The sequence below is a fragment of the Bos indicus genome, chromosome 19 (assembly GCF_029378745.1).
Source record: "Bos indicus isolate NIAB-ARS_2022 breed Sahiwal x Tharparkar chromosome 19, NIAB-ARS_B.indTharparkar_mat_pri_1.0, whole genome shotgun sequence".
NCBI classification, from domain to species: domain Eukaryota; kingdom Metazoa; phylum Chordata; class Mammalia; order Artiodactyla; family Bovidae; genus Bos; species Bos indicus.
This window is the reverse complement of record NC_091778.1, coordinates 36,861,078-36,882,145: the sequence shown is the minus strand read 5'-3', so window position 1 is coordinate 36,882,145 and position 21,068 is coordinate 36,861,078. Positions and strand designations below refer to the sequence as shown.

The 21,068-nt window shown below is 40.4% G+C and overlaps 1 protein-coding gene and 1 pseudogene across 4 annotated transcripts in view; one reads left to right on the top strand and one right to left on the bottom strand.

The window, feature by feature from the left end:
* The window catches only part of SPAG9 (sperm associated antigen 9), a 151,953-nt gene extending 138,765 nt beyond the window's left edge, over positions 1-13,188 (bottom strand). For 2 of the 4 annotated variants that reach the window (XM_070773266.1, XM_070773269.1), the window contains exon 1: positions 12,750-13,188. In XM_070773266.1, the coding sequence (XP_070629367.1) occupies positions 12,750-13,052 (303 nt within the window). In that variant the 5' untranslated portion in view covers positions 13,053-13,188. The remainder of the gene's footprint in view (positions 1-12,749) is intronic. The other 2 variants (XM_070773264.1, XM_070773265.1) reach the window with 1 other exon arrangement.
* Positions 13,189-15,851: 2,663 nt separating this feature from the next.
* LOC139177559 (mitotic-spindle organizing protein 1 pseudogene) lies at positions 15,852-18,976 on the top strand (annotated as a pseudogene).
* Positions 18,977-21,068: the final 2,092 nt, after the last annotated feature.

The window sequence follows — 21,068 nt, the reverse complement described above, 5'->3', positions numbered from 1 at the left end:
GTGGGCTGAAGTCCACGGGGTCGCTAAGAGTTGGACACGACTGAGAGACTTCACTTTCACTTTTCACTTTCATGCACTGGGGAAGGAAATGGCAACCCTCTCCAGTGTTCTTGCCTGGAGAATCCCAGGGACGGGGGAGCCTGGTGGGCTGCTGTCTATGGGGTTGCACAGAGTCAGACACGACTGAAGTGACTTAGCAGCAGTAGCAGCAGTTTCTCAATTTCTGCACTTCAAAGCTTAAAAGGGAAAAAATGATCCATTATACTTTTATACTATAATCTTAAAAAAAATTGAGACAATTTTAATTGCTTTGTAGAACTCAGGTTTAAATTTCTATTTATAGAAAAGTAGTTAAACTGCAGTAATTTCTTCCTTTCCAGATGAGTGCCATTAGTTCACTATAAACACATTAACTTACTCATCTCTATAACTGACACATGCTCTGCTCTAAAAAATGAATTCATAGACCTCCCTGGTAGTCCAGTGGTTAAGACTCTGCGCTTCCAGTGCAGAGGGTGTGGGTTCAATCCCTGGTTGGAAAACTAACATCCCATATGCTATGCAGTACAGAAAAAAAAGAGCAAAACACAAACTCAAATGGAATACTAGATATTAGAAAATGTTCTCCTATGTAAATAAAATTGTCACTATATGGTAGAATCCTTTAATTTTTAGGATAAGTACTTTAAGTACTGAAGGGCGAAGTGTCATAACATCTGCAATGTACTTTGAAATCGTTCACAATGTAAAAATATGTGTATGTATACATGTGTGTGTGTGTGTGTGTGTGTATAAAATTTGTTGTTGCTGTTCAGTCACTAAGTTGTATCCAACTCTTTGTGATCTCATAGACTGCAGCACACCAGGCAGGCTTCCCTGTCCTTCCTATCTCCTGGAGCTTGCTCAGACTCATGTCTGTTGAATCGGTGACCTATCTAACAATCTCATCCTCTGCCACCTTCTTCTCCTTTTGCCTTCGATCTTTCCCAACATCAGGGGCTTCTCCACTGAGTCGGCTCTTCACATCAGGTGGCCAAAGTATTGGAGCTTCAGCATCAGTCCTTCCAAATGATTTCCTTACATTTAAGAATTTGATCCATTTTATTTTTGTGTATGGTGTTAAGAGAATGCTCTAATCTCATTATTTTACATGTAACTGTCCAGTTTTCCCCCCACCATTTATTGAAGAGACTGTCTTTTCTCCACTGTATATCCTCGCCTCCTTTGTCTATAGACCAAGTGACCACTAACTGAAGAGCAAGGAGAGATAAGAAAACCTTTTTCGGTGATCAATGCAAAGAAACAGAGGGAAACAACAGAATGGGAAAAACTAAAGATCTCTTCAAGAAAACTGGAGATACCAAGAGAACATTTCATGAAAAGATGGGACAATAAAGGACAGAAATGGTATGGACCTAATAGAAGCTGAAGATATTGAGAAGATGTGGCAAGAATACACAGAACTATACAAAAAAGATCTTCATGACTCAGATAACCATGATTGTGTGGTCACTCACCTAGAGCCAGGCATCCTGGAGTCTGAAGTCAAGTGGACCTTAGGAAGCATCACTCCACAAAATTAGTGGAGGTGATGGAATTCCAGTTGAACTATTTCAAATCCTAAAAGATAATGCTGTGAGAGTGCAGCACTCAATGTGCCAGCAAATTTGGAAAACTCAGCAGTGGCCACAGGACTGGAAAAGGTCAGTTTTCATTCCAATCCCAAAGAAAGGCAGTGCCAAAGAATGTTCAAACTATCGTACAATTGTACTCATCTCACACACCAGCAAAATAATGCTCAAAATTCTCCAATCCAGGCTTCAGCAGTACATGAACCGTGAAATTCCAGATGCTCAAGCTGGATTTAGAAAAGGCAGAGAAACAAGAGTTCAAATTGCCAACATCCGTTGGATCATGAAAAAACCAAGAGTTCCAGAAAAACATCTACTTCTGCTTTATTGACTACGCCAAAGCTTTTGACTGTGTGGATCACAATAAACTGTGGAAATTTCTTCAAGAGATGGGAATACCAGACCACCTGACCTGCTTCCTGAAAAATCTGTATGCAGGTCAAGAAGCAACAGTTAGAACCAGACATGGAACAACAGACTGGTTCCAAATAGGGAAAGGAATATGTCAAGGCTGTATACTGTCACCATGCTTATTTAACTTATATGCAGAATACATCATGCAAAATGCCAGGCTGGATGAAGCACAAGCTGGAATCAAGATTGCTGGGAGAAATATCGATAACCTCACATAAGGAGATGACACCACCCTTATGGCAGAAAGTAAAGAAAAGCTAAAGAACCTCTTGATGAAAGTCAAAGAGGAGAGTGAAAAAGTTGGCTTAGAACTCACCATTCAAAAAACTAAGATCATGGCATCCAGTTCCATCACTTAATGGCAAATGAACAGGAAAACAATGGAAAGTGACAGACTTTATTTTTTGAGCTCCAAAATCACTACAGATGGTGACTGCAGCCATGAAATTAAAAGATACTTGCTCCTTGGAAGAAAAGCTATGACCAACCTAGACAGCATATTAAAAAGTAGAGACATTACTCTGCCAACAAAGGTCCATCTAGTCAAAGCTATGGTTTTTCCAGTAGTCATGTATGGATGTGAGCGTTGGACTATAAAAAAAGCTGAGCACCAAAGAATTAATTCTTTTGAACTGTGGTGTTGGAGAAGACTCTTGAGAGTCCCTTGGACTGCAAGGAGATCCAACCAGTCCATCCTAAAGGAAATCAGTCCTGAATATTCATTGGAAGGATTGATGCTGAAGATGAAACTCCAATACTTTGGCCACCTGATGCAAAGAACTGACTCATTGGAAAAGACCCTGATGCTGGAAAAGATTGAAGGCAGGAGGAGAAGGGGAAGACAAAGGATGAGATGGTTGGATGGCATCACCAACTCGATGGACATGTGCTTGAGCAGGCTCCAGGAGTTGGTGATGGATAGGGAAGCCTGGCATGCTGCACCCATGGGGTCACAAAGGTTGGACACGACTGAGTGACTGAACTGAACTGACCATGGGTGTGTGTCTGTTTATTTCTGGGCATTTTATCTTGTTTCACTGGTCTATATTTGTTTTTGTGCCAGTACCATACTCTTGATTACTATACCATTATAGTATAGTCTGAAGTCGTTTTGAGTCACTTCAGTCTTGTCCGACTCTCTGTGACCCCATGGACTGTAGCTGCCAGGCTCCTCTGTCCATGCCATTCTCCAGGCAACAATATTAGAGTGAGCTGCCATGCCCTCCTCCAGGAATCTTCCCGACTCAGGGATCAAACACACATCTCTAATGTCTCCTGCATTGGCAGGCAGGTTCTTTACCACTGATGCCACCTGGCAAGTCTGAATTTGGGACCCTGATTTCTCCAGATTCACTTTTCTTTCTCAGGATTGCTTTGGCTATTTGGGGTCTTTTGTGTTTCCATATAAATTTTAGAATTTTTTGTTCTAGTTCTGTGAAAAGTGTCAGTGATAATTTGATATAAATTGCATTAAATCTAAAGATCACCTTAGGAAGTATAGTCATTTTGACAATATTGATTCTTCCAATCCAAAAACACAGTATATCCTTCCATCTGTTTGCGCTATCTCCAACTACTTTCATCAGTGTCTTATACTTTCCAGAATACAAGTCTCTGGACTCCTTAGGTAGATTTATTTCCAGGTATTACATTCTTTTTGATGTGATGGTAAATGAGATTGCTTCCTTGCTTTTTCTTTCTGATCCTTTGATGTTCATATATAGAAATGCAAGAGATTTGCATATTAATTATGAATCCTACAACTTTACAAAATTCACTGATGAGCCCTAGTGTTTTTCTGGTAGCATCTTTAGGATGGTCTGTGTGTAGTATAATGTATACTTCAAATTGTAACAATTTTACTACTTCTTTTCCAATTTATATTATTTTTACTTCTTTTTCTTCTTTGATTGCTATGGCTAGGACTTCCAAAACTATGTTGAATAAAAATGGTGACAATGGACATTCTTGCCTTGTTCCCAATCTTAGAAGCAATGAATTCAGCTTTTCACCACTGAGAATGATGTTAGCAATGGGTTTGTCATATATGGCCTTTATTATGGCCTCTATTCCCACTTTCTAGAGAGCTCTTATCATAAATGGATGTTGGATTTTATCGAAAGCTTTTTCTGCATCTACTGAAATGATCATATGCTTTCTTTTTATTTTCACTTTGTTAATGTGGTGTATCACACTGATTGATTTGTGGATACTGAAGAATCCTTGCATCTCTGGGATAAACCCCACTTGATCATGGTGAATGACTCTTTTAATGTATTGTTGAATTCAGTTTGCTAGTATTTTGCTAAGGATTTTTGCATCTATATTTATCAGTATCAGTTCAGTTCGGTTTCTCAGTTTTGTCCAACTCTTTGCGACCCTCATGGACTCCAGCACACCAGGCTTCCCTGTTTATCAACAACTTCCAGAGCCCGCTCAAGCTCGTGTCCATCGAGTCAGTGATGCCATCCAACCATCTCACCCTCCGTCATCCCCTTCTCCATCAGTATAATTGGCCTATAATCTTTTCTTGTAATATCTTTGTTTTTGGTATCAGGCTGATGGTGGCCTCATAGAAATAAGCATGGCAGTATTCCTTCCTCTACAATTTTTTTATAACAGTTTCAGAAGGATAGGTGTTAACTCTTCTCTAGATGTCTGATAGAATTCACCTGTGAAGCCTTCTGACTTTTGTTTGTTGGAACTTTAACTACTGTTTCAATTTCAGTACTTGTGAATCAACTGTTGACATTTTTTATTTCTTCTTGGTCCAGTCTTGGAAGGCTGTACCTAAGAATCTGTCCATTCCTTCTAGGCGGTCCATTTTATTGGCATATAGTTGTTTGCAGCAGTGTCCTATGATCCTTTGTATTTCTGTGTTGTCAGCTGTAACTTCTTTTTCATTTCTAGTTTTATTGATGAGTCCTCTTTTTTCTTGATGAGTCTGGCTAGAGGTTTATCAATTTTGCTTATCTTCTTAAAGAATCAGCTTTTAATTTCATTGATCTTTGCTACTGTTTTCATCTTTATTTATTCCTGCTTTGATTTTTGTGTAAGTTTTTTCCTTCTACTAACTTTGGGCTTTGTTTGTTCCTCTTTCTCTAGCTGCTTTAGGGGTAAGGTTAGTCTGTTTATTTGAGATATTTCTTGCTTCCTAAAGATGGTATTGCTATAAATGTCCCTCTTAGAACTCCTTTTGCTGTATCCCAAAAGTGTCGGACCACCATGTTTTCATTGTCATTTGTCTCTAGCTTTTTTTTTTTATTTCCTCTTTGATTTCTTTAGTGATCCATTAGCTGTTCAGTGACATATGTTTAGCCTCCACGTGTTTGTGTGTTTTTTTTAGTTTCTTCCCCTGTAATTGATTTCTAATCCCATAGCATTGTGGTCAGATAAGATGCTTGATATAATTTCAATTTTTTTTAAGTTATCAAAGCTTGATTTGTGGCCCAAGATGTGATCTGTCCTGGAGAATGTTTCGTGTGCACTTGAGAAGAAAGTGTATTTAGCAGCTTTTGGATGGCATATTCTTTAAAGATCAGTAAAGTCCATCTGATCTAATGTGTCATTTAAGGCCTGTGTTTCCTGATATTCTGTGTGGATGATCTGTTTCTTGATGAGAGTGAGTTATTAAAATCCCCCCAAATTACTGTGTTTCTCTTGATTTTTCCTTTTACAACTGTTAGTATTTGCCTTAGATACTGAGGTATTCCTATGTTGGATGCACACATATACATATATACAATTGTTATATCTTCTTGGATTGATCTTTTGATCATTATATAGTATCCTTCTTTGTCTCGTAACATTCTTTATTTTGAAATCTATTTTGTCTGATATGAGTACTGCTACTCTAGCTTTCTTTTATTTCCATTTGCATGGATACTTTTTCCTATCCCCTCACTTTCAGTCTGTATGTAGGCACCAGAAGTCTTACGTGAAGTCCACAGCCTTGTACTGAAGCTAATAACTAAATATCACTGGCCAAAATTTAAAATGTATAGAATTCACACACATATATTTTTAAATATCAGCTTTTTTGATAGACACATTACATACATTATTAAACTGCTTCTATGTTGATGTTTCTTATCTCAACCTAGAAATTTAGGTAATAGCTACATTCATTGTAAGTGCTGAGCACAGCAAAAAAAAAAAAAGGGTGTTTTTAAAATAACTCAACCATTAGTCAAGGGAACAAAAGAAAATGTATTTGGCTACATTATTCTAATACTAGTTCTCCTGGGAACCAAAAGTATTTAAGTATGTAGTGTGTAGTTAAAGGTAAGCTAAGGAATCCAAGAAACTCACTCACCAAACACAGGCACAGAATTGGATCAGTGACCTGTGGCATATACCACAGTAATCTAGTAAGTAGTTTTTACTCAACTAATCCATCCTGGTACCTTAGCCATTTTCATAGTCTCTTTTGTGATTTTAAATAAGTAAAATGTGAATGTCACTATCCCAGGGACACATAATAGATACTTAGATACTTAAATTCAGAAATCTCTGGAAGGTAAATGGTAAACTGTTGATTGCTCAGTTGTGTCTGACTCTTTGCAACCCCAGAGACTAGCCTGCCAGGCTCCTATGTCCACAGAATTTTCCAGGCAAGAATACTAGAGTGGGTTGCAAGTCCCTTCTCCAGGGGATCTTCCTGACCCAGGGATCAAACCTGGGTCTCTTGCTGCAGGCAGATTCTTTACCATCTGAGCCACTAAGAAATCCTGAAAGTAAATGGTAAGATCTATCTTAATAGCTAAACAATAATTATCCCTAATTACCATTTCAAAAGGTGATATACATACCCTCTCATCAAAGTAAGCACCATTCCCTGAAGAACAAACAGATTGTTCATTTCAGAAAGTGCCTGGAAGTAGGGATTGACAGGGGCAAGGACCTATCTACTCTGACAAGGGGCAGTGTGAAGCTTATTTCAATAGTTCAGCAAAAGAAAAAAGGTATTTTCAAAATATGAAAATATGTATTTTTAAAATGTACTAGTTTTATATATAAAGTCATTTGCATATACAGAGATCAATGAAGCACTAAAGTGTATTTTGAGCATTCTAAAATTTAGGTTTAAAAAAGTTAAGATGTAACAGTCCAAAAAGCTGTTGACCCTTGCTGTAACTAAATCAAGAAAGAAATGAAGTCAACACCTCAATTATCCTTGGACCAAAAATCTTTAGTTCCCTAACGATACCACAAGATACTGGTTTTAAAAACCACTGGATTTCTTGGATTCCTTAGCTTACCTTCCTTGGTGGCTCCATGGAAAAGATTCTCCCTGCCGATGAAGGAGATATGGGTTCGATCCCTGATGCAGGAAGATCCCACATGCCACAGAACAGCTAAGCCTGTGTGCCACAACTACTGAGCCTGTGCTCTAGAGCCCAGGAGCCAAATCTACTGAAGTCCACACGCCTTAGAGCCCGTGCTCCATGACAAAAGAAGCCAGGCAATGAGGAGCCTGCACACCACAACTAGAGAACAGCGCCCCCGCCCCGCCTCACCACAATGAGAGTTGAGTCCATGCAACAACAAACACCCAGCACAGCCAAACATAAATAAAGAAGATGAAAATAAAACACATGCACAAGTGACTTGAAAACTTCATGTCAAATGTTGTTCAATGGACCAGCAAATTGCTCTGTACTAACAGATCATCTGTGCATATAAATAAACCACCATTCCACTACTGCTCCACTGTAGTGAAATAAAACCTACTTTTAAATTATTATTATTTTGCCTCACTGTGCAGTATGGGGGCTCTTAGTCCCTCCCTCCCCCACAACCAGGGATCAAACCCATGCCCCTGCAGTGGAAGCTCAGAGTTCTAACCACTGGACCACCAGGGGATTCCCAAAATTAAATTCCTTTGATACCAGAGTAACAGAATTAAAACTAAAGACGCATTATAAATATCAATTCAAATAACAACTCTGCCAAAGAAACTAAATAAACTTAATGTTGAAGCAAATATGGAATTTCTACTTTTAAGATCCTAAGTCCTCAACAAGTAAAAGCTAAAGTATTCAAAATTACTCTTCACTCCTGTCTTGAACTGAAAAGACTTCAAATATTCCTTTCTAAGTGTTTATTGAAGAAGTTAACCTTCACTGTAAATTATTTCACAAAGAAAAAGTTAATTTCCTTAGCATTTTTGAATAAAATATTTTTATGGGGACTTCCCTGGTGGTCCAGTGGCTGAGGCTCTGCACTCCCAATGCAGGGGGCCTTGGTTCAGTCCCTCGTTAGGGAGTGTGATCCCACATGCCGCAATTACAGATCCTGCATGATGTAACTAAGACCAGGCACAGCCTCGATAAATAAATTTTAATTTTTAAAAATAATCTATTTTTATGAAAGAATGAGAACTACAACATCAATATCCACACCTGCCTTCCATCATTCACTCTCATGTGCACAGACTTCCAAAGAAAACAACCTGATTACAAGTCTTCATATGCTGTGCTGTGTTTAGTGGCTCAGTCGTGTTGGACTCTGCGACCCCATGGTCTGCAGCCTGCCAGGCTCCTCGGTCCATGGGGATTCTCCAAGCAAGAACACTGGAGTGGATTGCCATGCCCTCCTCTAGGGGATCTTCCCAACCCAGGGATCAAACCCAGGTCTCCCGCATTGCAGGTGAATTCTTGACCGTCTGAGCCACCAGGGAAGCCCATGAATACTGGAGTGGGTAGCCTATCCCTTCTCCAGATCTTCCTGACCCAGGAATCGAACTGGGGTCTCCTGCGTTTTTTACCAGCCGGGCTACCAGGGAAACCCGTAAGTCTTCATATAAAACATCAATTCTTACTGCTTTAAGTGCTGATTCATTGGAAAAAAAGTTAATTAGAAAATTCTCAGTAATATCCCTCACCTATGCATTTAATCACTTCATTTTAGACAAAAACCCACAGAAAAGTAGTCCTAAAAATCACATCTTCTTCCCAGCAAAGATATTCTGTCGTCATATATGCTTCTACTACTCAAGAAGGATGAAGAGGGTACATCTTCATTTTTATGTGCAATCTCCCTCCAGTCAATCATGCTAAACTCTCACTTTAAAACTAAATTCCCTATGTATAACTGGAGCACTTTGCTAAACATCTGAAACACAGCACTGCAAATCAACTATATTTCAATAACATTTTTTTTAAACGAATTTCTTAAGAAAAGTTTCCTTTAATTCATTTGCCTATTTCAGGGAAATTTTAATTACTCAAAACAAATCATGTCTATTCTAAAAGAATTAGAACTTACACAAACAAAAACATAAAAAACACTAACATTTTCTTCCCAAGAATAACATCTCTCTCTAGATTTTTTTTTTTTTGGTCCGTGCCACACAAATTGTGAATTCTTTTTTTAATCACTGACTTAACAGATCACAGATTTAACAGATCACAGATTCACAGGTTTACTCTGGATAGAGTAGACAGGAAATGTTGAGCTGAAGAAGCAAAATTTAAGCTGAGTCAAAAGTGAGGAGCTAGTCAGGATGAAGCTCTGAGGGAAAAGTATTCTAGGCCAAGGGGGCGAAGGCATCAGACAGTACTTGGTTAAATGGAAAAAAATCTATATGGTTGGGGACTTCCCTGGTGGCCCAGTGGCTAAAGCTTCATGCTCCCAATGCAGGGGCCAGGGTTACGTCCCTGGTCAGGGAACTAGAGCCCACATGCCTCAGTAAAGTCAACGATCTCGTGTGCCACAACTAAGACCTGGCACAGACATAAATAAATATTTTAAATATATACTGTTGTTGTTCAGTCCCTAAAGTCATACTCGATTCTTGGCAACCCCATGGACCGCAGAATGTCAGGTTTTCCAGCCCTTCATTATCTCCTGGAGTTCGCTCAAATTCAAGTTGATTGAGTCATTGCTGCCATCCTACCAGCGCATCCTGCATTGACCCCTTCTCCTCAAGCCCTCAATTCTTCCCCATCATCAGGGTCTTTTCTATCGAGTCCGCTCCTCGAATCAGGTGGCCGAAGTATTAGAGCCGCAGCATCAGTCCTTCCAATGAATATTCAAGGTTGATTTCCTTTAGGACTGACTGGTTTGATCTTGCTGCCCAAGGGACTCTCAAGAGTCTTCTCCAGCACTACAATTTGAAAGCATCAATTCTTCGGCGCTCAGCCTTCCTTATGGTCCAGCTCTCACATCCATACATCACTACAGGAAAAACCACAGCTTTGACTACACATATATATGGCTGGAGCAGGGAGCCCAAAGAGTGGTAAGCTATAAAATGAGATTTCTTGACTAGCATTTGAAGGTGGTTATAAATCTATATAAAATCAGCCCTTCTTCAGACTATTTTTATAGACTCAAAACCAGCAGGTTAACTCCTCACAAGAAATTCAAATTAAAAAAAAAAAAAAAGAAATTCAAATTAAAGCAAAGAAAAAGACAGAAGGTATTCAAATTAAGTAATATTATAATAAAGATTCAATTTCTTATTTAAAGGCCACAAAACTTAGAGAAAATTAAACAGAATCATTTCTGCATATTTTCCTAGGAGAGACTGAATTTCTGAGTACTTGGGTAAAACTTGATCTATGATCTCATATGAAAACTGGTAACAAGATGATTTTACATTTGTGGTCATCTAGCCATCAATATTCTTAGTCTCAGGTCATGTTTTATTACAGAATTTACCGGCATATTTGATAAAGCATAAATTACAAAAGAAGTCATTGGATATCCACTTTTTACATGTCATTTACTTAAGAAATTAATATATAATCCAGAACCTAGCAGCTTAGTCAGTTGTATTTTCTGATTCTGCAACCTGTGGCAGATGGTTTTCCTGGCATGTGTGACCCTGGCATTTTGCCCATGTTTACATGGACTGACAGGAGTTTAAGGCTGATGGGAGTAATTTCTTGCTTTTTAAAATTATTTATTTACTTATGGCTATACTGGGTCTTTGCTGCTGTGTGTGGGCTTTCTCTAGTTGCAACGAGCTGGGTGAGGGGGACAACTCTTCCTTGGGGCGTGCAGGTTTCTCACTGCAGCGGCTTCTCTTGTTGCAGAGCACAGGCTCTAGGGTGTGTGGGCTTCATTCGTTGTGAAGTGCACAGGCTTAGTTGCCCCATGCCATGTGGAATGTTTTCAGAACACAGATCAAACCTCTGTCCCCTGCATTTCCAGGCAGACTCTTAACCACTGACCCACCAGGGAAGTCCAACAATTTCTTTTATCTGCGATAATAAAGTCATGCTGGGCCTGTTCCTCACCTGTGTGTATATTCGGTTAATTCCACAGTCTTCCCATGTACATCCATAAAATAGCAAGGGCCCCTCTGAGCATGAAGATATGGCAAGTCATCTCAGGAGTAGTACATAAGCTCCATTCCATAAAGAGTGCTAGTAAACTAGTGGAAATTGTGATTCCATCCTTAGATTTTCTTTTCCAACCTTTCCTTCTATACTTGGAAATACTTTTGAAATAAAGTCAGTTTTGTTTGGCAAACTCAAGAGCATCCCTTTGAGACAAATGGATCGCAAAATCAGAACTAAAAAGCATCATGCAGTCAAACTTAAGGAAAACAAAAACAATTTGACCTCGTACAATGGTGTTAAGTAAAATAAGTTTACATGGTGGTACTATTTAGTGTCAGGAAATGAGCTGCACATTGTTAAAACTTTTCAAGTATTTCTGAAAGACAGTATGTCATTCCTTCAATATTTAGTTATTTAGCTTTATTTAGCCAGATGCTCAGGAAACAAACATGAACAGGACACTTCACCTGCATCAGATAAATTCCCCAGAAATAATGCCAACACATCCTGAAAGCTAGAATCCTTGACCGCCTCAAGAAGTTAAAGACCCATCACTTGCAATCCAGAGCTCCAAAAGGCTCAAAGTCAAGGTTGGGGCACCGAGGTAACTCAAGTTAAAAGCTGAGGTATTATAAAGTTAAAAGCTGGCCAAGTGCAGTCTCTGAAAAGAGTTGCCAACTGTCACCCACATCTCCTTAACCCGCCCCCTACCACTTCCCCGTCCTTTTTATAGTTTTTAAAGGGAACTGTCCAAGGTTACCACCTGACAAGGAAGAATGCATTGATGTGGTATACCAATAAAATAAAATTGTATACTCTCCATATTTACAGAGTATTCCCATACGACATCTAAGTGTCGACAAAGTACCAACCAAGGCACATAACACATAAAATAAAACTTCCTCAGTAGGGTTAAAATATCAAGAAACTGACCGAAAGAGGAAGATATCTAACTTCCCAAAGCAGCAACCCCCAGGAAAGGTACTGGAACCAGCGGAAGTAACATATCCAGGACAGTTGTTTAAAGGCGCTCCACCCACCACCCCAAGGTAAAAGTTTGAAACGCCGTCTGACTACCCCACGGTGGTCGGAAACTTCCCTTAACTACAAGAGGCAAGCACACATCCTAAAATACCGCTCTCAGCCAACCCCAGGTGCCCTCAGGCCAGGCTGTGGCTTCCTCCCCAGGCCTTGCTTCCCCCATCTCACTCTCTTCTCCAGGACACTCACCCATCTCCCTGGGCGTCCAATGCTGGCCGGGGGTACTGGGGCCTCTCGGCCGCCAGGCTCATTCCGACGAACCTCGGACTTAGGCCTGCCCCAAGGAGGCCGGCGCGCCTCCCCTCCGAGACGGACCGCGACCCCCCGGCCCTCGGGCCCGGCCCTCACCCTCCCCTCTGGCCGGCCTCACCTCCTCTGCGTGCTTGCGCAGCGCCTTCTCTCGCTCGTACTGGGTGATGAGCTGCTCGTTGTCGTCCCGGAGCAGCTCCAGCTCCACCTGGTGCTCTTGGTCCTGCGCGAACACCGAGTCCAGGTTCTCCAGCACGGCTACCACCAGTGGCATCAGCTCCTTGACCACCTCCTCGTCGTAGCGCCCGATGAGCCGCTCGAACTCGCGGTAGATGGAGCCGGCCAGGCCGGACACCCGCTCCGACATCACGGCCCCGGAGCCGCCGGGCTCCTCCTGATACACCACACCGTCCTCCAGCTCCATGGTGGCGGGCTGCCCGCCGGCCGGGGGCGTCTCCGGCTGAGGGGGCGACACGGGCCCGCACGGGACGGGGCCGCTGCGGCTGGAGCTGGGGCTGGGCCCGGCGGGGTGGGGGCCCGAGCCGGAGGAGGGGAGGGGTGAAGCGAGCGTATTCAGCCCAACCGCCGCTGCACCAACTGCCGGGGCGGCCGGGCTGCGCGCGCCACACGTCACTGAAGGGGCGGGATCCGCCCGTGTCGGCCCGTAGGGCGGGACCCCGCAGGAGGCCAGGCGCGGTCGGGGGCGGGGCCAATGCAGCACCCTGCGCCAGCGGAGGCGGCGTTGCGTCAATACTGGGCGCCGCGCGGACGTCGTGTAAGCCAATGGGAAAGACTGCGATAGGAGGGTGGTGAGAAGTACCCATCCCAGGCGCGATTTGCGGGGCGAGCCCCAAAGGAAACAGAGGGTTTCTGGAAGAGTGATTAGCAGTCCAGACTAGCTAACATTTTATTAGTTTTTACAGCGCACAAAGGGTTTTCATATTTGGGCCTCGTCACAGGCTTGGTGCGGTAGACGTTTTGGCCTTCGTTTCACAGACGCGGAAAGTAGGCCTGGAGAAGTTAATGGTTCACTCAAGGTCACGCGGCTAGAACGGGAAGGAGGCCGATCAGGGACTCAAAGCAGTTCTAAGAATTTGAGAATTCCGGACTCAGAGTAGTGGAAAACAGGGAAAAGGAAAGCAACCTTAACGGGGACAAGGTCTGCCTCAGTAATAAGGTGGTCTTGAAAAGGAAAGAATTATTTGGGGTTAAGACAGTAAGGATAGCCTTAAACAGAGGACGTGCAGAGCATCCTGGAGAAGAGTAAAACAAACTCCACAATCTTGCACTTTCCCAAACACTAGTTTCTCTCCTCACGGACTACTTGGGAGAGTGGTATTTCCTGGCTCCAAGCACCCTCCTTTCCTCTAATCTCTAAGCAGGGCAGGCTAATGTGGGGTGGAGAGTAGAGGAGGAAAGAGGTGGAGTCACTGGGATGAGTAAGTCCGATGGTACGTGAGGTCTCTCGCCGGCTGGTAGAAAATCACATGTGAGGAATGACAACACCCAAACCTCGGGCGGGCTGAGTCAAGGATCACTTCCTCGTGTTCTGACTGCTGCAAATAGGGCAGAAAATACACCCCAAAGCCCCTTATCTCCGGGGCAGGTGACGGAAGAGTACTGTCGCCTCAACTCCTGTAATAGGGCCAGGGAAGGCAAGATTTGAGTAAAGAATGGTTCAGTGGGGAATCAGCTACCTCCCAGGATCATAAAAACCCTCAATTTGGTATTTACAAGTTTAAGTTCTCTAAGAACTAGTTCTCTAAAGTCTTCCAATCTGTACCCAACCAGAGACCCACAAAAGCAGTAAGGAGGTGAAAAACTTAGCCTTACAAGGACACACGTGATTGAATTTGTGGCCTGTACTGTCCCCCTTTCGCACCCTCACCAAGCAGTCACCCCTTATTGTTTGTGTCTATGTGTAGGTCTTAGAATTGCCGATCAGCTAGTTGGATATGTGCCCCAAAGGCCCTTTCTTTTCTAAAGCTCGCATTTAAAAACCAGGAACTAATGTTGCTCTGGATCTGTTTTTTCTTTTCTTTTTCTCTCCTAAGAACTCTTACTTGGGCACCTATATTTATGCCTCTCTCTCTCTCTCTCTCTCTCTATATATATATATATATATATGTATACCTATATGTATGCCTCTGTTTTCCTAGAAGTCCAAAGAGCAGAAAAACTTAGGGCAAGACTTTACTTTGTCTTTCCACACTACTATCATACACATCAGAAAATTTAGAGGGAAAAAATTGATATTCTGGTCTAAGATTATAATAAAGTCTTAATAGTAAGTGTGCTTAAGTATAAATTCAACATAGAAATATACGAGATACATATTTATATATTGCTTCCCAGATGGCACTAGTGGTAAAGAACCCACCTGACAATGCAGGAAACATAAGAGACACAGGTTCAATCCCTGAGTCAGGAAGATCCCCTGGAGAAGGAAATGGCAACCCACTCCAGTATTCTTGCTTGGAGAATCCCATGGACAGAGAAGCCTGGCAGGCTATAGCCTATAATGTTGTGGAGAGTTGGACAGGACTGAAGCCATTTAGCACATACACATGTACTAATTTTAAGCTTCTGCTAGCTCAGTGATCACATTTGTTTAAAACAACATTCTGCCAAATATCCATCAGTTCTTGAATTAAAATATTATTTATGCATATAATGAAATATTTATTATTCAACAACAAAAAGAAATGAAGTACGTATTACAACATGGAAATATTAAACCTTGAAAATATTCTAAGTAAGAGAAGCCAGTCACAAAGGACCACATGAAAGATCAGTGGTTGCCTCAGGCTGGCTGGTGGAACAAGGGAAAATAAGAGTGAATGCTAAAGGGCATGGGACCTAATGAAAATGTTCTAAAATTGATTATGGTGATAGATAATATACTAATATAATATATTATGATACTAATTATATATATTATGACTCAGCTGGTAAAGAATCCACCTGCAATGCAGGAGACCTGGGTTTGATCCCTGGGTTGGGAAGATCCCCTGGAGAAGGGAAAGGCTACCCACTCCAGTATTCTGGCCTGGAGAATTCCATGGACTGTATAGTCCATAGGGTCTCAGAGTCGGACATGACTGAGCAACTTTCACTTTTTTTTTCACTTTCTATACTAATATAGACAGTATACTAATACTCTGAATATACTAAAAGTCATTGAATTGTACACTGTAAATGGTTTAATTATTTATGTGCATGGGTGCTAATTCGCTTCAGTTGTGTCTGACTTTTTGCAACCCCATGGACTGTAGCCCATCAGGCTCCTCTTCCATGGGATTCTCCAGGCAACAATATTGGAGTGGGTTGCCATGCTCTCCTCCAGGGGATCTTCCAGACCCAGCAATCAAACCAGCGTGTCCTGCGGCTCCTGCATTTCAGGCATATTCTTTACCAATGAACCACCAGGGAAGACCAGTTTAATTATATAGTGTGTGAATTGTATTTCAATAAAGCTGTTAAAACTAAATGAAATTTATAGCTATAATAACTTTATTCTAACCCAATAGAATTACATAATTTAGTGTGACAAAGTGGAAAGAAAACAGTTTTTAAATTGGGAATCTTATACTTTTAGTATGGACTGGTCATTTTGAAGAACTTAGGCCAGAAACAAAAAGTTAGTGGTTAAGAATCCACCTGGAAGTTCCGGGTCAGGCCCTTTGCCGGCCTCCCTCGGCCCTCGCCATGACTAGCAGCGGTGGTGCTGGGTTGGTGACGGCAGCAGCAGCGAATCTGAATGCGTCCTACTTGAGATTTCAAGAATTTTGAATACTAAATTAGATATGGAAACTCTGTCTATATGTGTGCGGCTTTGTGAACAAGGAATTAACTCAGAAGCTTTATCATCAGTTATTAAGGAACTTCACAAGGCCACAGAAGCCTTAAAGGCTGCTGAAAATATGACAAGCTGACTTTCTGAAGAAATCTTGATGGGCTATGTCAAGCTGTGTAGGAAGATTGAAGATTGCATTGTAGTCAAGAACATAACAGTGAAATCACTGCATGTAGCAATGTGGAAACATTGTCCTTTTTAAAAGAATTATAAAGCCATGGCTTTATAAATCAGTGGAAAGTGGCTTACAGAGAAAACTATCAGTTGTGTTTACATCACATTTTTTTTTTTCTTTAACCACTCTAATGCTTTGGCATTGCTGTGTTCATATTTATGTATTCCTAATTTATAGCTCTGATAGCTTTAATTTTCTAAGCAGTCTGTCCATCAGATGTGCACATCTGCTGTGCCTGGGTGAACTATAGTGGAACCCATCAGCAGTTAATGTTGTAGTTAAGACTTGTTGACATTTCCATTATAAACTTAAATTTTGAATTGTTTATGCAAAATTACTGTGGATTTATGTTGTATTAGGCTGAAAGTTGACAATTTCCACCACCATGTGTGGATTTTTGATTTAGATTCATTATGCATATCAGAATCTTGTTTTTTTAAGAACATGGAAAACATGTTGTTAATCTGCTCTTAACAAAGAATATTTCTTTTTTTTAAACATACAGTTTGAGTGGCAGTTAATAGTGTGACCCAGATCATATTAATATTGATTAAAAAGCAAAACTTTTAGAAAATTTAGATTTTTAAAGGTAATGACAGTGCTTAGCTTGGTATTATTTGTCATTTGATTCATTTAAATTTAGGGAAGATATTAATTGAGAATGTTTCTCTAAGTTTTTAATTCATAATGAAACAATTCCAACATGAAAAGTCTTTTTACTTTTGTTAAATAAAAATAATTTGAGTGCTTACTTAATAAAATACCTTGAGTGGTTATCTAGTAAATCACCAAACAGGTGGTGACATTCAATAAATAATGTTACTATTTTCTGAAGGAATAAAGATTTCCAGTCATTAAACAAAAAATAATCATATTTTCTGCATCAGGAATTCTGAATATGCCTTTCTTAGATCTTTTTTTTTTTCTTTTTCTCTTAGATCATTTTTGTGTGTCATTTTTACCCCGTAAGTTTTAACTAATTGAAATGATGGTTCAAAATAAAATTTAGAAAACTTAGGATAATATGGTTTCTGTTCCTCTAACAGAATCTCCATGAACTATTTTTTCCCAAGACTACTACAAATTGAATCTGATTTTTTAAGATTGTGTTAGCTTTCCAGTTAAATGATAGTACAAGCATATACTCTTTGGTAGCATATTTTGTTCTTCAAATAAACTAAAGTGATTTTAATAAGGCTTAATAATATTTAATGGCAACCTTCTGTTCTATTTTAAAAATCTAGTCTTTTGACCACATTGACTTTTGAATGGTGGCATCTTTACCAAGTACACTGAACATCTGTTATAGGGAGAAAAGTTTGGGAGACAATAAAGGTTTTGATTATAAGTCATCTATATGATTCAAAAACATTGCAAATACTGCATGTTGTTACTTATATAAAATCAGAAAGAAAACACTCTTGTCAAACTCCAAAATTTGTATATACTTTTAGGTCATAGGAGTTAATAGTTTTATTTACAACTTTGTAGATTATGTTATTTATGTATGAAACAAAGCAGGAAAATATATTGAGAAGGACTTCTGTTTACAGAGGACTTTAATGTGTTACATTTCTTAAATGTAAACGTGTATTTTCAATGCATACTTAAGTAATACTTAAGGAAACCAAACAAAGTAATGATACAGTTGCATTGTTGCACATGTTGTCAGTGTCCGAAATAAAACCATTTTGGTGATTAAAAAAAAAAAAGGAATCCACCTGGAAGTGCAGGGGATGCAGAGTTCAATCCCTGTTGAGGGAACTAAGATTCCACACTCTATACAGAAAGTAAGACCACCTGCTGTAGCTACTGAGCCCGCTTGCCACAACTAGAGAGTCAGCACACCACAGTGAAAGATCCCTGGTGCAGTCATGTAAATAAACACTAACACACACACACAAAGCTAATAGTCACGGAGTGCCTACTGGGTGCCAGTGGCTGTGATAAGGACTGTTAAGAACTGTGAGCCTCAACTTCTTCATCTGTATGATGAAGAGGTGTATTACAGAAACTAGAAAGATTTCTTGCAGTTAAGTCCTATGATTCTGGTTTGTAGGTGGGAATGAAAGACAGGAGAGAGGGCCTTGAGACTGAGTCCCTTTAGTCAACTCCTAATTTTGTAAGTGATAATACTATTTTCTATACTCAACTACCTGGAAAAATTCCCAGCTCCCACCTCTAACGCCACAGGCTAAGATTATTGTTAAAAACCACTAGTCATTCAGGAAAACGGGTTATGTTGTGGATTTAAAGCAAATGTTTACTTTTGGTTCCTAAAAGGAAGGAAATTCCATTTTTGGAATTCTTTGGCCTTGCACAAATAGTGAGGACAGTAATGGGAGCAGCAGAGAGGGCGTGGGGTTGACTGGGGAAGGAAGGGAGGAGTTTCTTCCGAAGCTTAATTACTGTAATCACTGGAAGACTGAAATTGCTAGTCTTGTTGTTTGTCTGGCCTTCAGGAACTTTTACAGTTATTTCTATGTGAATCAATTTCTCTGGTTTCACAAACTACATTTTCCCACATGGGGAGAGTGGGTCCCTGAAAGAGGAAAAGAAAAGAGGGCTCCTAGCGCACAAGACCCTCTACCTATGGTAGTGTGAAATGATACATGATTTATCACCCCTTATAAACTAGAACGTGCTCAGTGAGGCAGTCCAACTGTGGAATTCAGGCTGTTGAAAAGTGCCAGAGAATTTTTCTGAGGCCTCAGTTTTCCCTTTGAAAGCCTTTTATTTATTTATTATTATTATTATTATTATTTTATTTGGCTGCACTGGGATCTAGCTCCCTGATCAGAGATGGAACCCAGGCCCCCTGCTTTGGGAGTACAGTCTTAACCTCTGGACCACCAGGGAAATCCCCTGATAGGCTTTTAAGGTGTCAGGATTAGATGGCTAAATCTATCCAGGTTGAAGTTGCAAGAAGGCCTATTCCCTTGTAGTACCCTCCTCTATCCCTCACTCCCCACCTAGAACATTGGACTGCCAGAAATTCCCTCTAAAATGAGAAGGCTGAACATATGGCTGAAGCAAGAATCCCATTATATGAGACTGTTTTAAATGGGACCAAGTTATGTTAGTCATATTTGTATTTAGGTCTATTTTCTCTCCACCTCCTTCTGACTTGGGTTGGTGGAAGAGGAGGCCCATTGCCCACCTCTCAGTATACTTTTTATAGCTGAAGTTCACTATAGGAATAAAAGACATGTTTTCAAAACAGTGGGTTAGTTGGGTTTTTTCCAATTACAGACAAAATATATACTCACTATAGAAAATTTGCTAAATACAGAAAAGCACAAAGAAATGTAAAACCACCCAACAAATTCCACTTTCAAGATATCACATGGTTAATATTCAACAATCTGTAAGGTAATACAGGAAATCATTGTCCATGTAGGAGAAGAGTCGCGTGCAAGGGAACTTGCTTTGTCTGGAGCAAGTAAGCATCCAGTGAGACTCACAAGCCAGAAACTTGAATTTTGTTCCCCCACTCCCTCACTTGAGTCTCCTAAGTAAACAGATGAGAAAGGTATACATTAGAATTTTAGGAAACATCAGAGAAACAGAGCCCATTTCCAAACGAGTTAAAAGAGATTTCACTGGGATAACACTGTTAGTCCATTCTAGATTAGAAATGAATTTTGACACATTTTTTAACTTAACAGTCATGCTGGGAAAGGAATGGAGATGAGAAGAAGACCATCTAATTTTTCTGAATACCAGTTTGTTCATGTATATATTTTGGGAGAAGGTCTCAATGAGCCAAAACATCATACCTATAATCCACCATCTTTAAGAACTCGGCAATTTAACCAGATTTGTTGCTTGTTAGATACTAGTCCTGTATGAAGCCCAAGTTGAAGGTGCTAGGCCAAGATCAAGATGAATCAGGCATATTTTCCCCCAAGACAAGCAACTAGTGAAGGAGGCAGGCCTCAGAAGCATTAGAAGCGTTAAATCTAACAACAATCTAAATATGTATAAAGTGCGATGATAAAGAGAAAAGAATAGTTAACCTCTGTTTGGAGGTTATTTCGGTGAAGGCCTCCTGGAGGATTTTGCCAAGGGGAAGGTAATCTCAGCAGAGGTTTGGATTGGGGGTTAACTCACAGATTCAGATAAGCAGAGAAAAATGATTTATTTGTTTTGTCTAAACCTGATCTGGCCTACTTCCTGAAATCTCACTGGTAGAACAGACCAAGTTCAAAGGAAAGCTCAGTCTAAATGGGTTATTGAAACAGTTCCTTTAGGTCATGTGCAGTCTCTCCAATAAAAATGATGAGTCTTTTCAGCTAACCTCTCCCTTTCTTGGTCTTCCCCTTTAGAGTATTTAGATTATGGGAGAGAACTCTTTCTTTGGCCACTTGATAAAGGTAGATAAAGGTGAATGGGGTCTTTGGACCCAT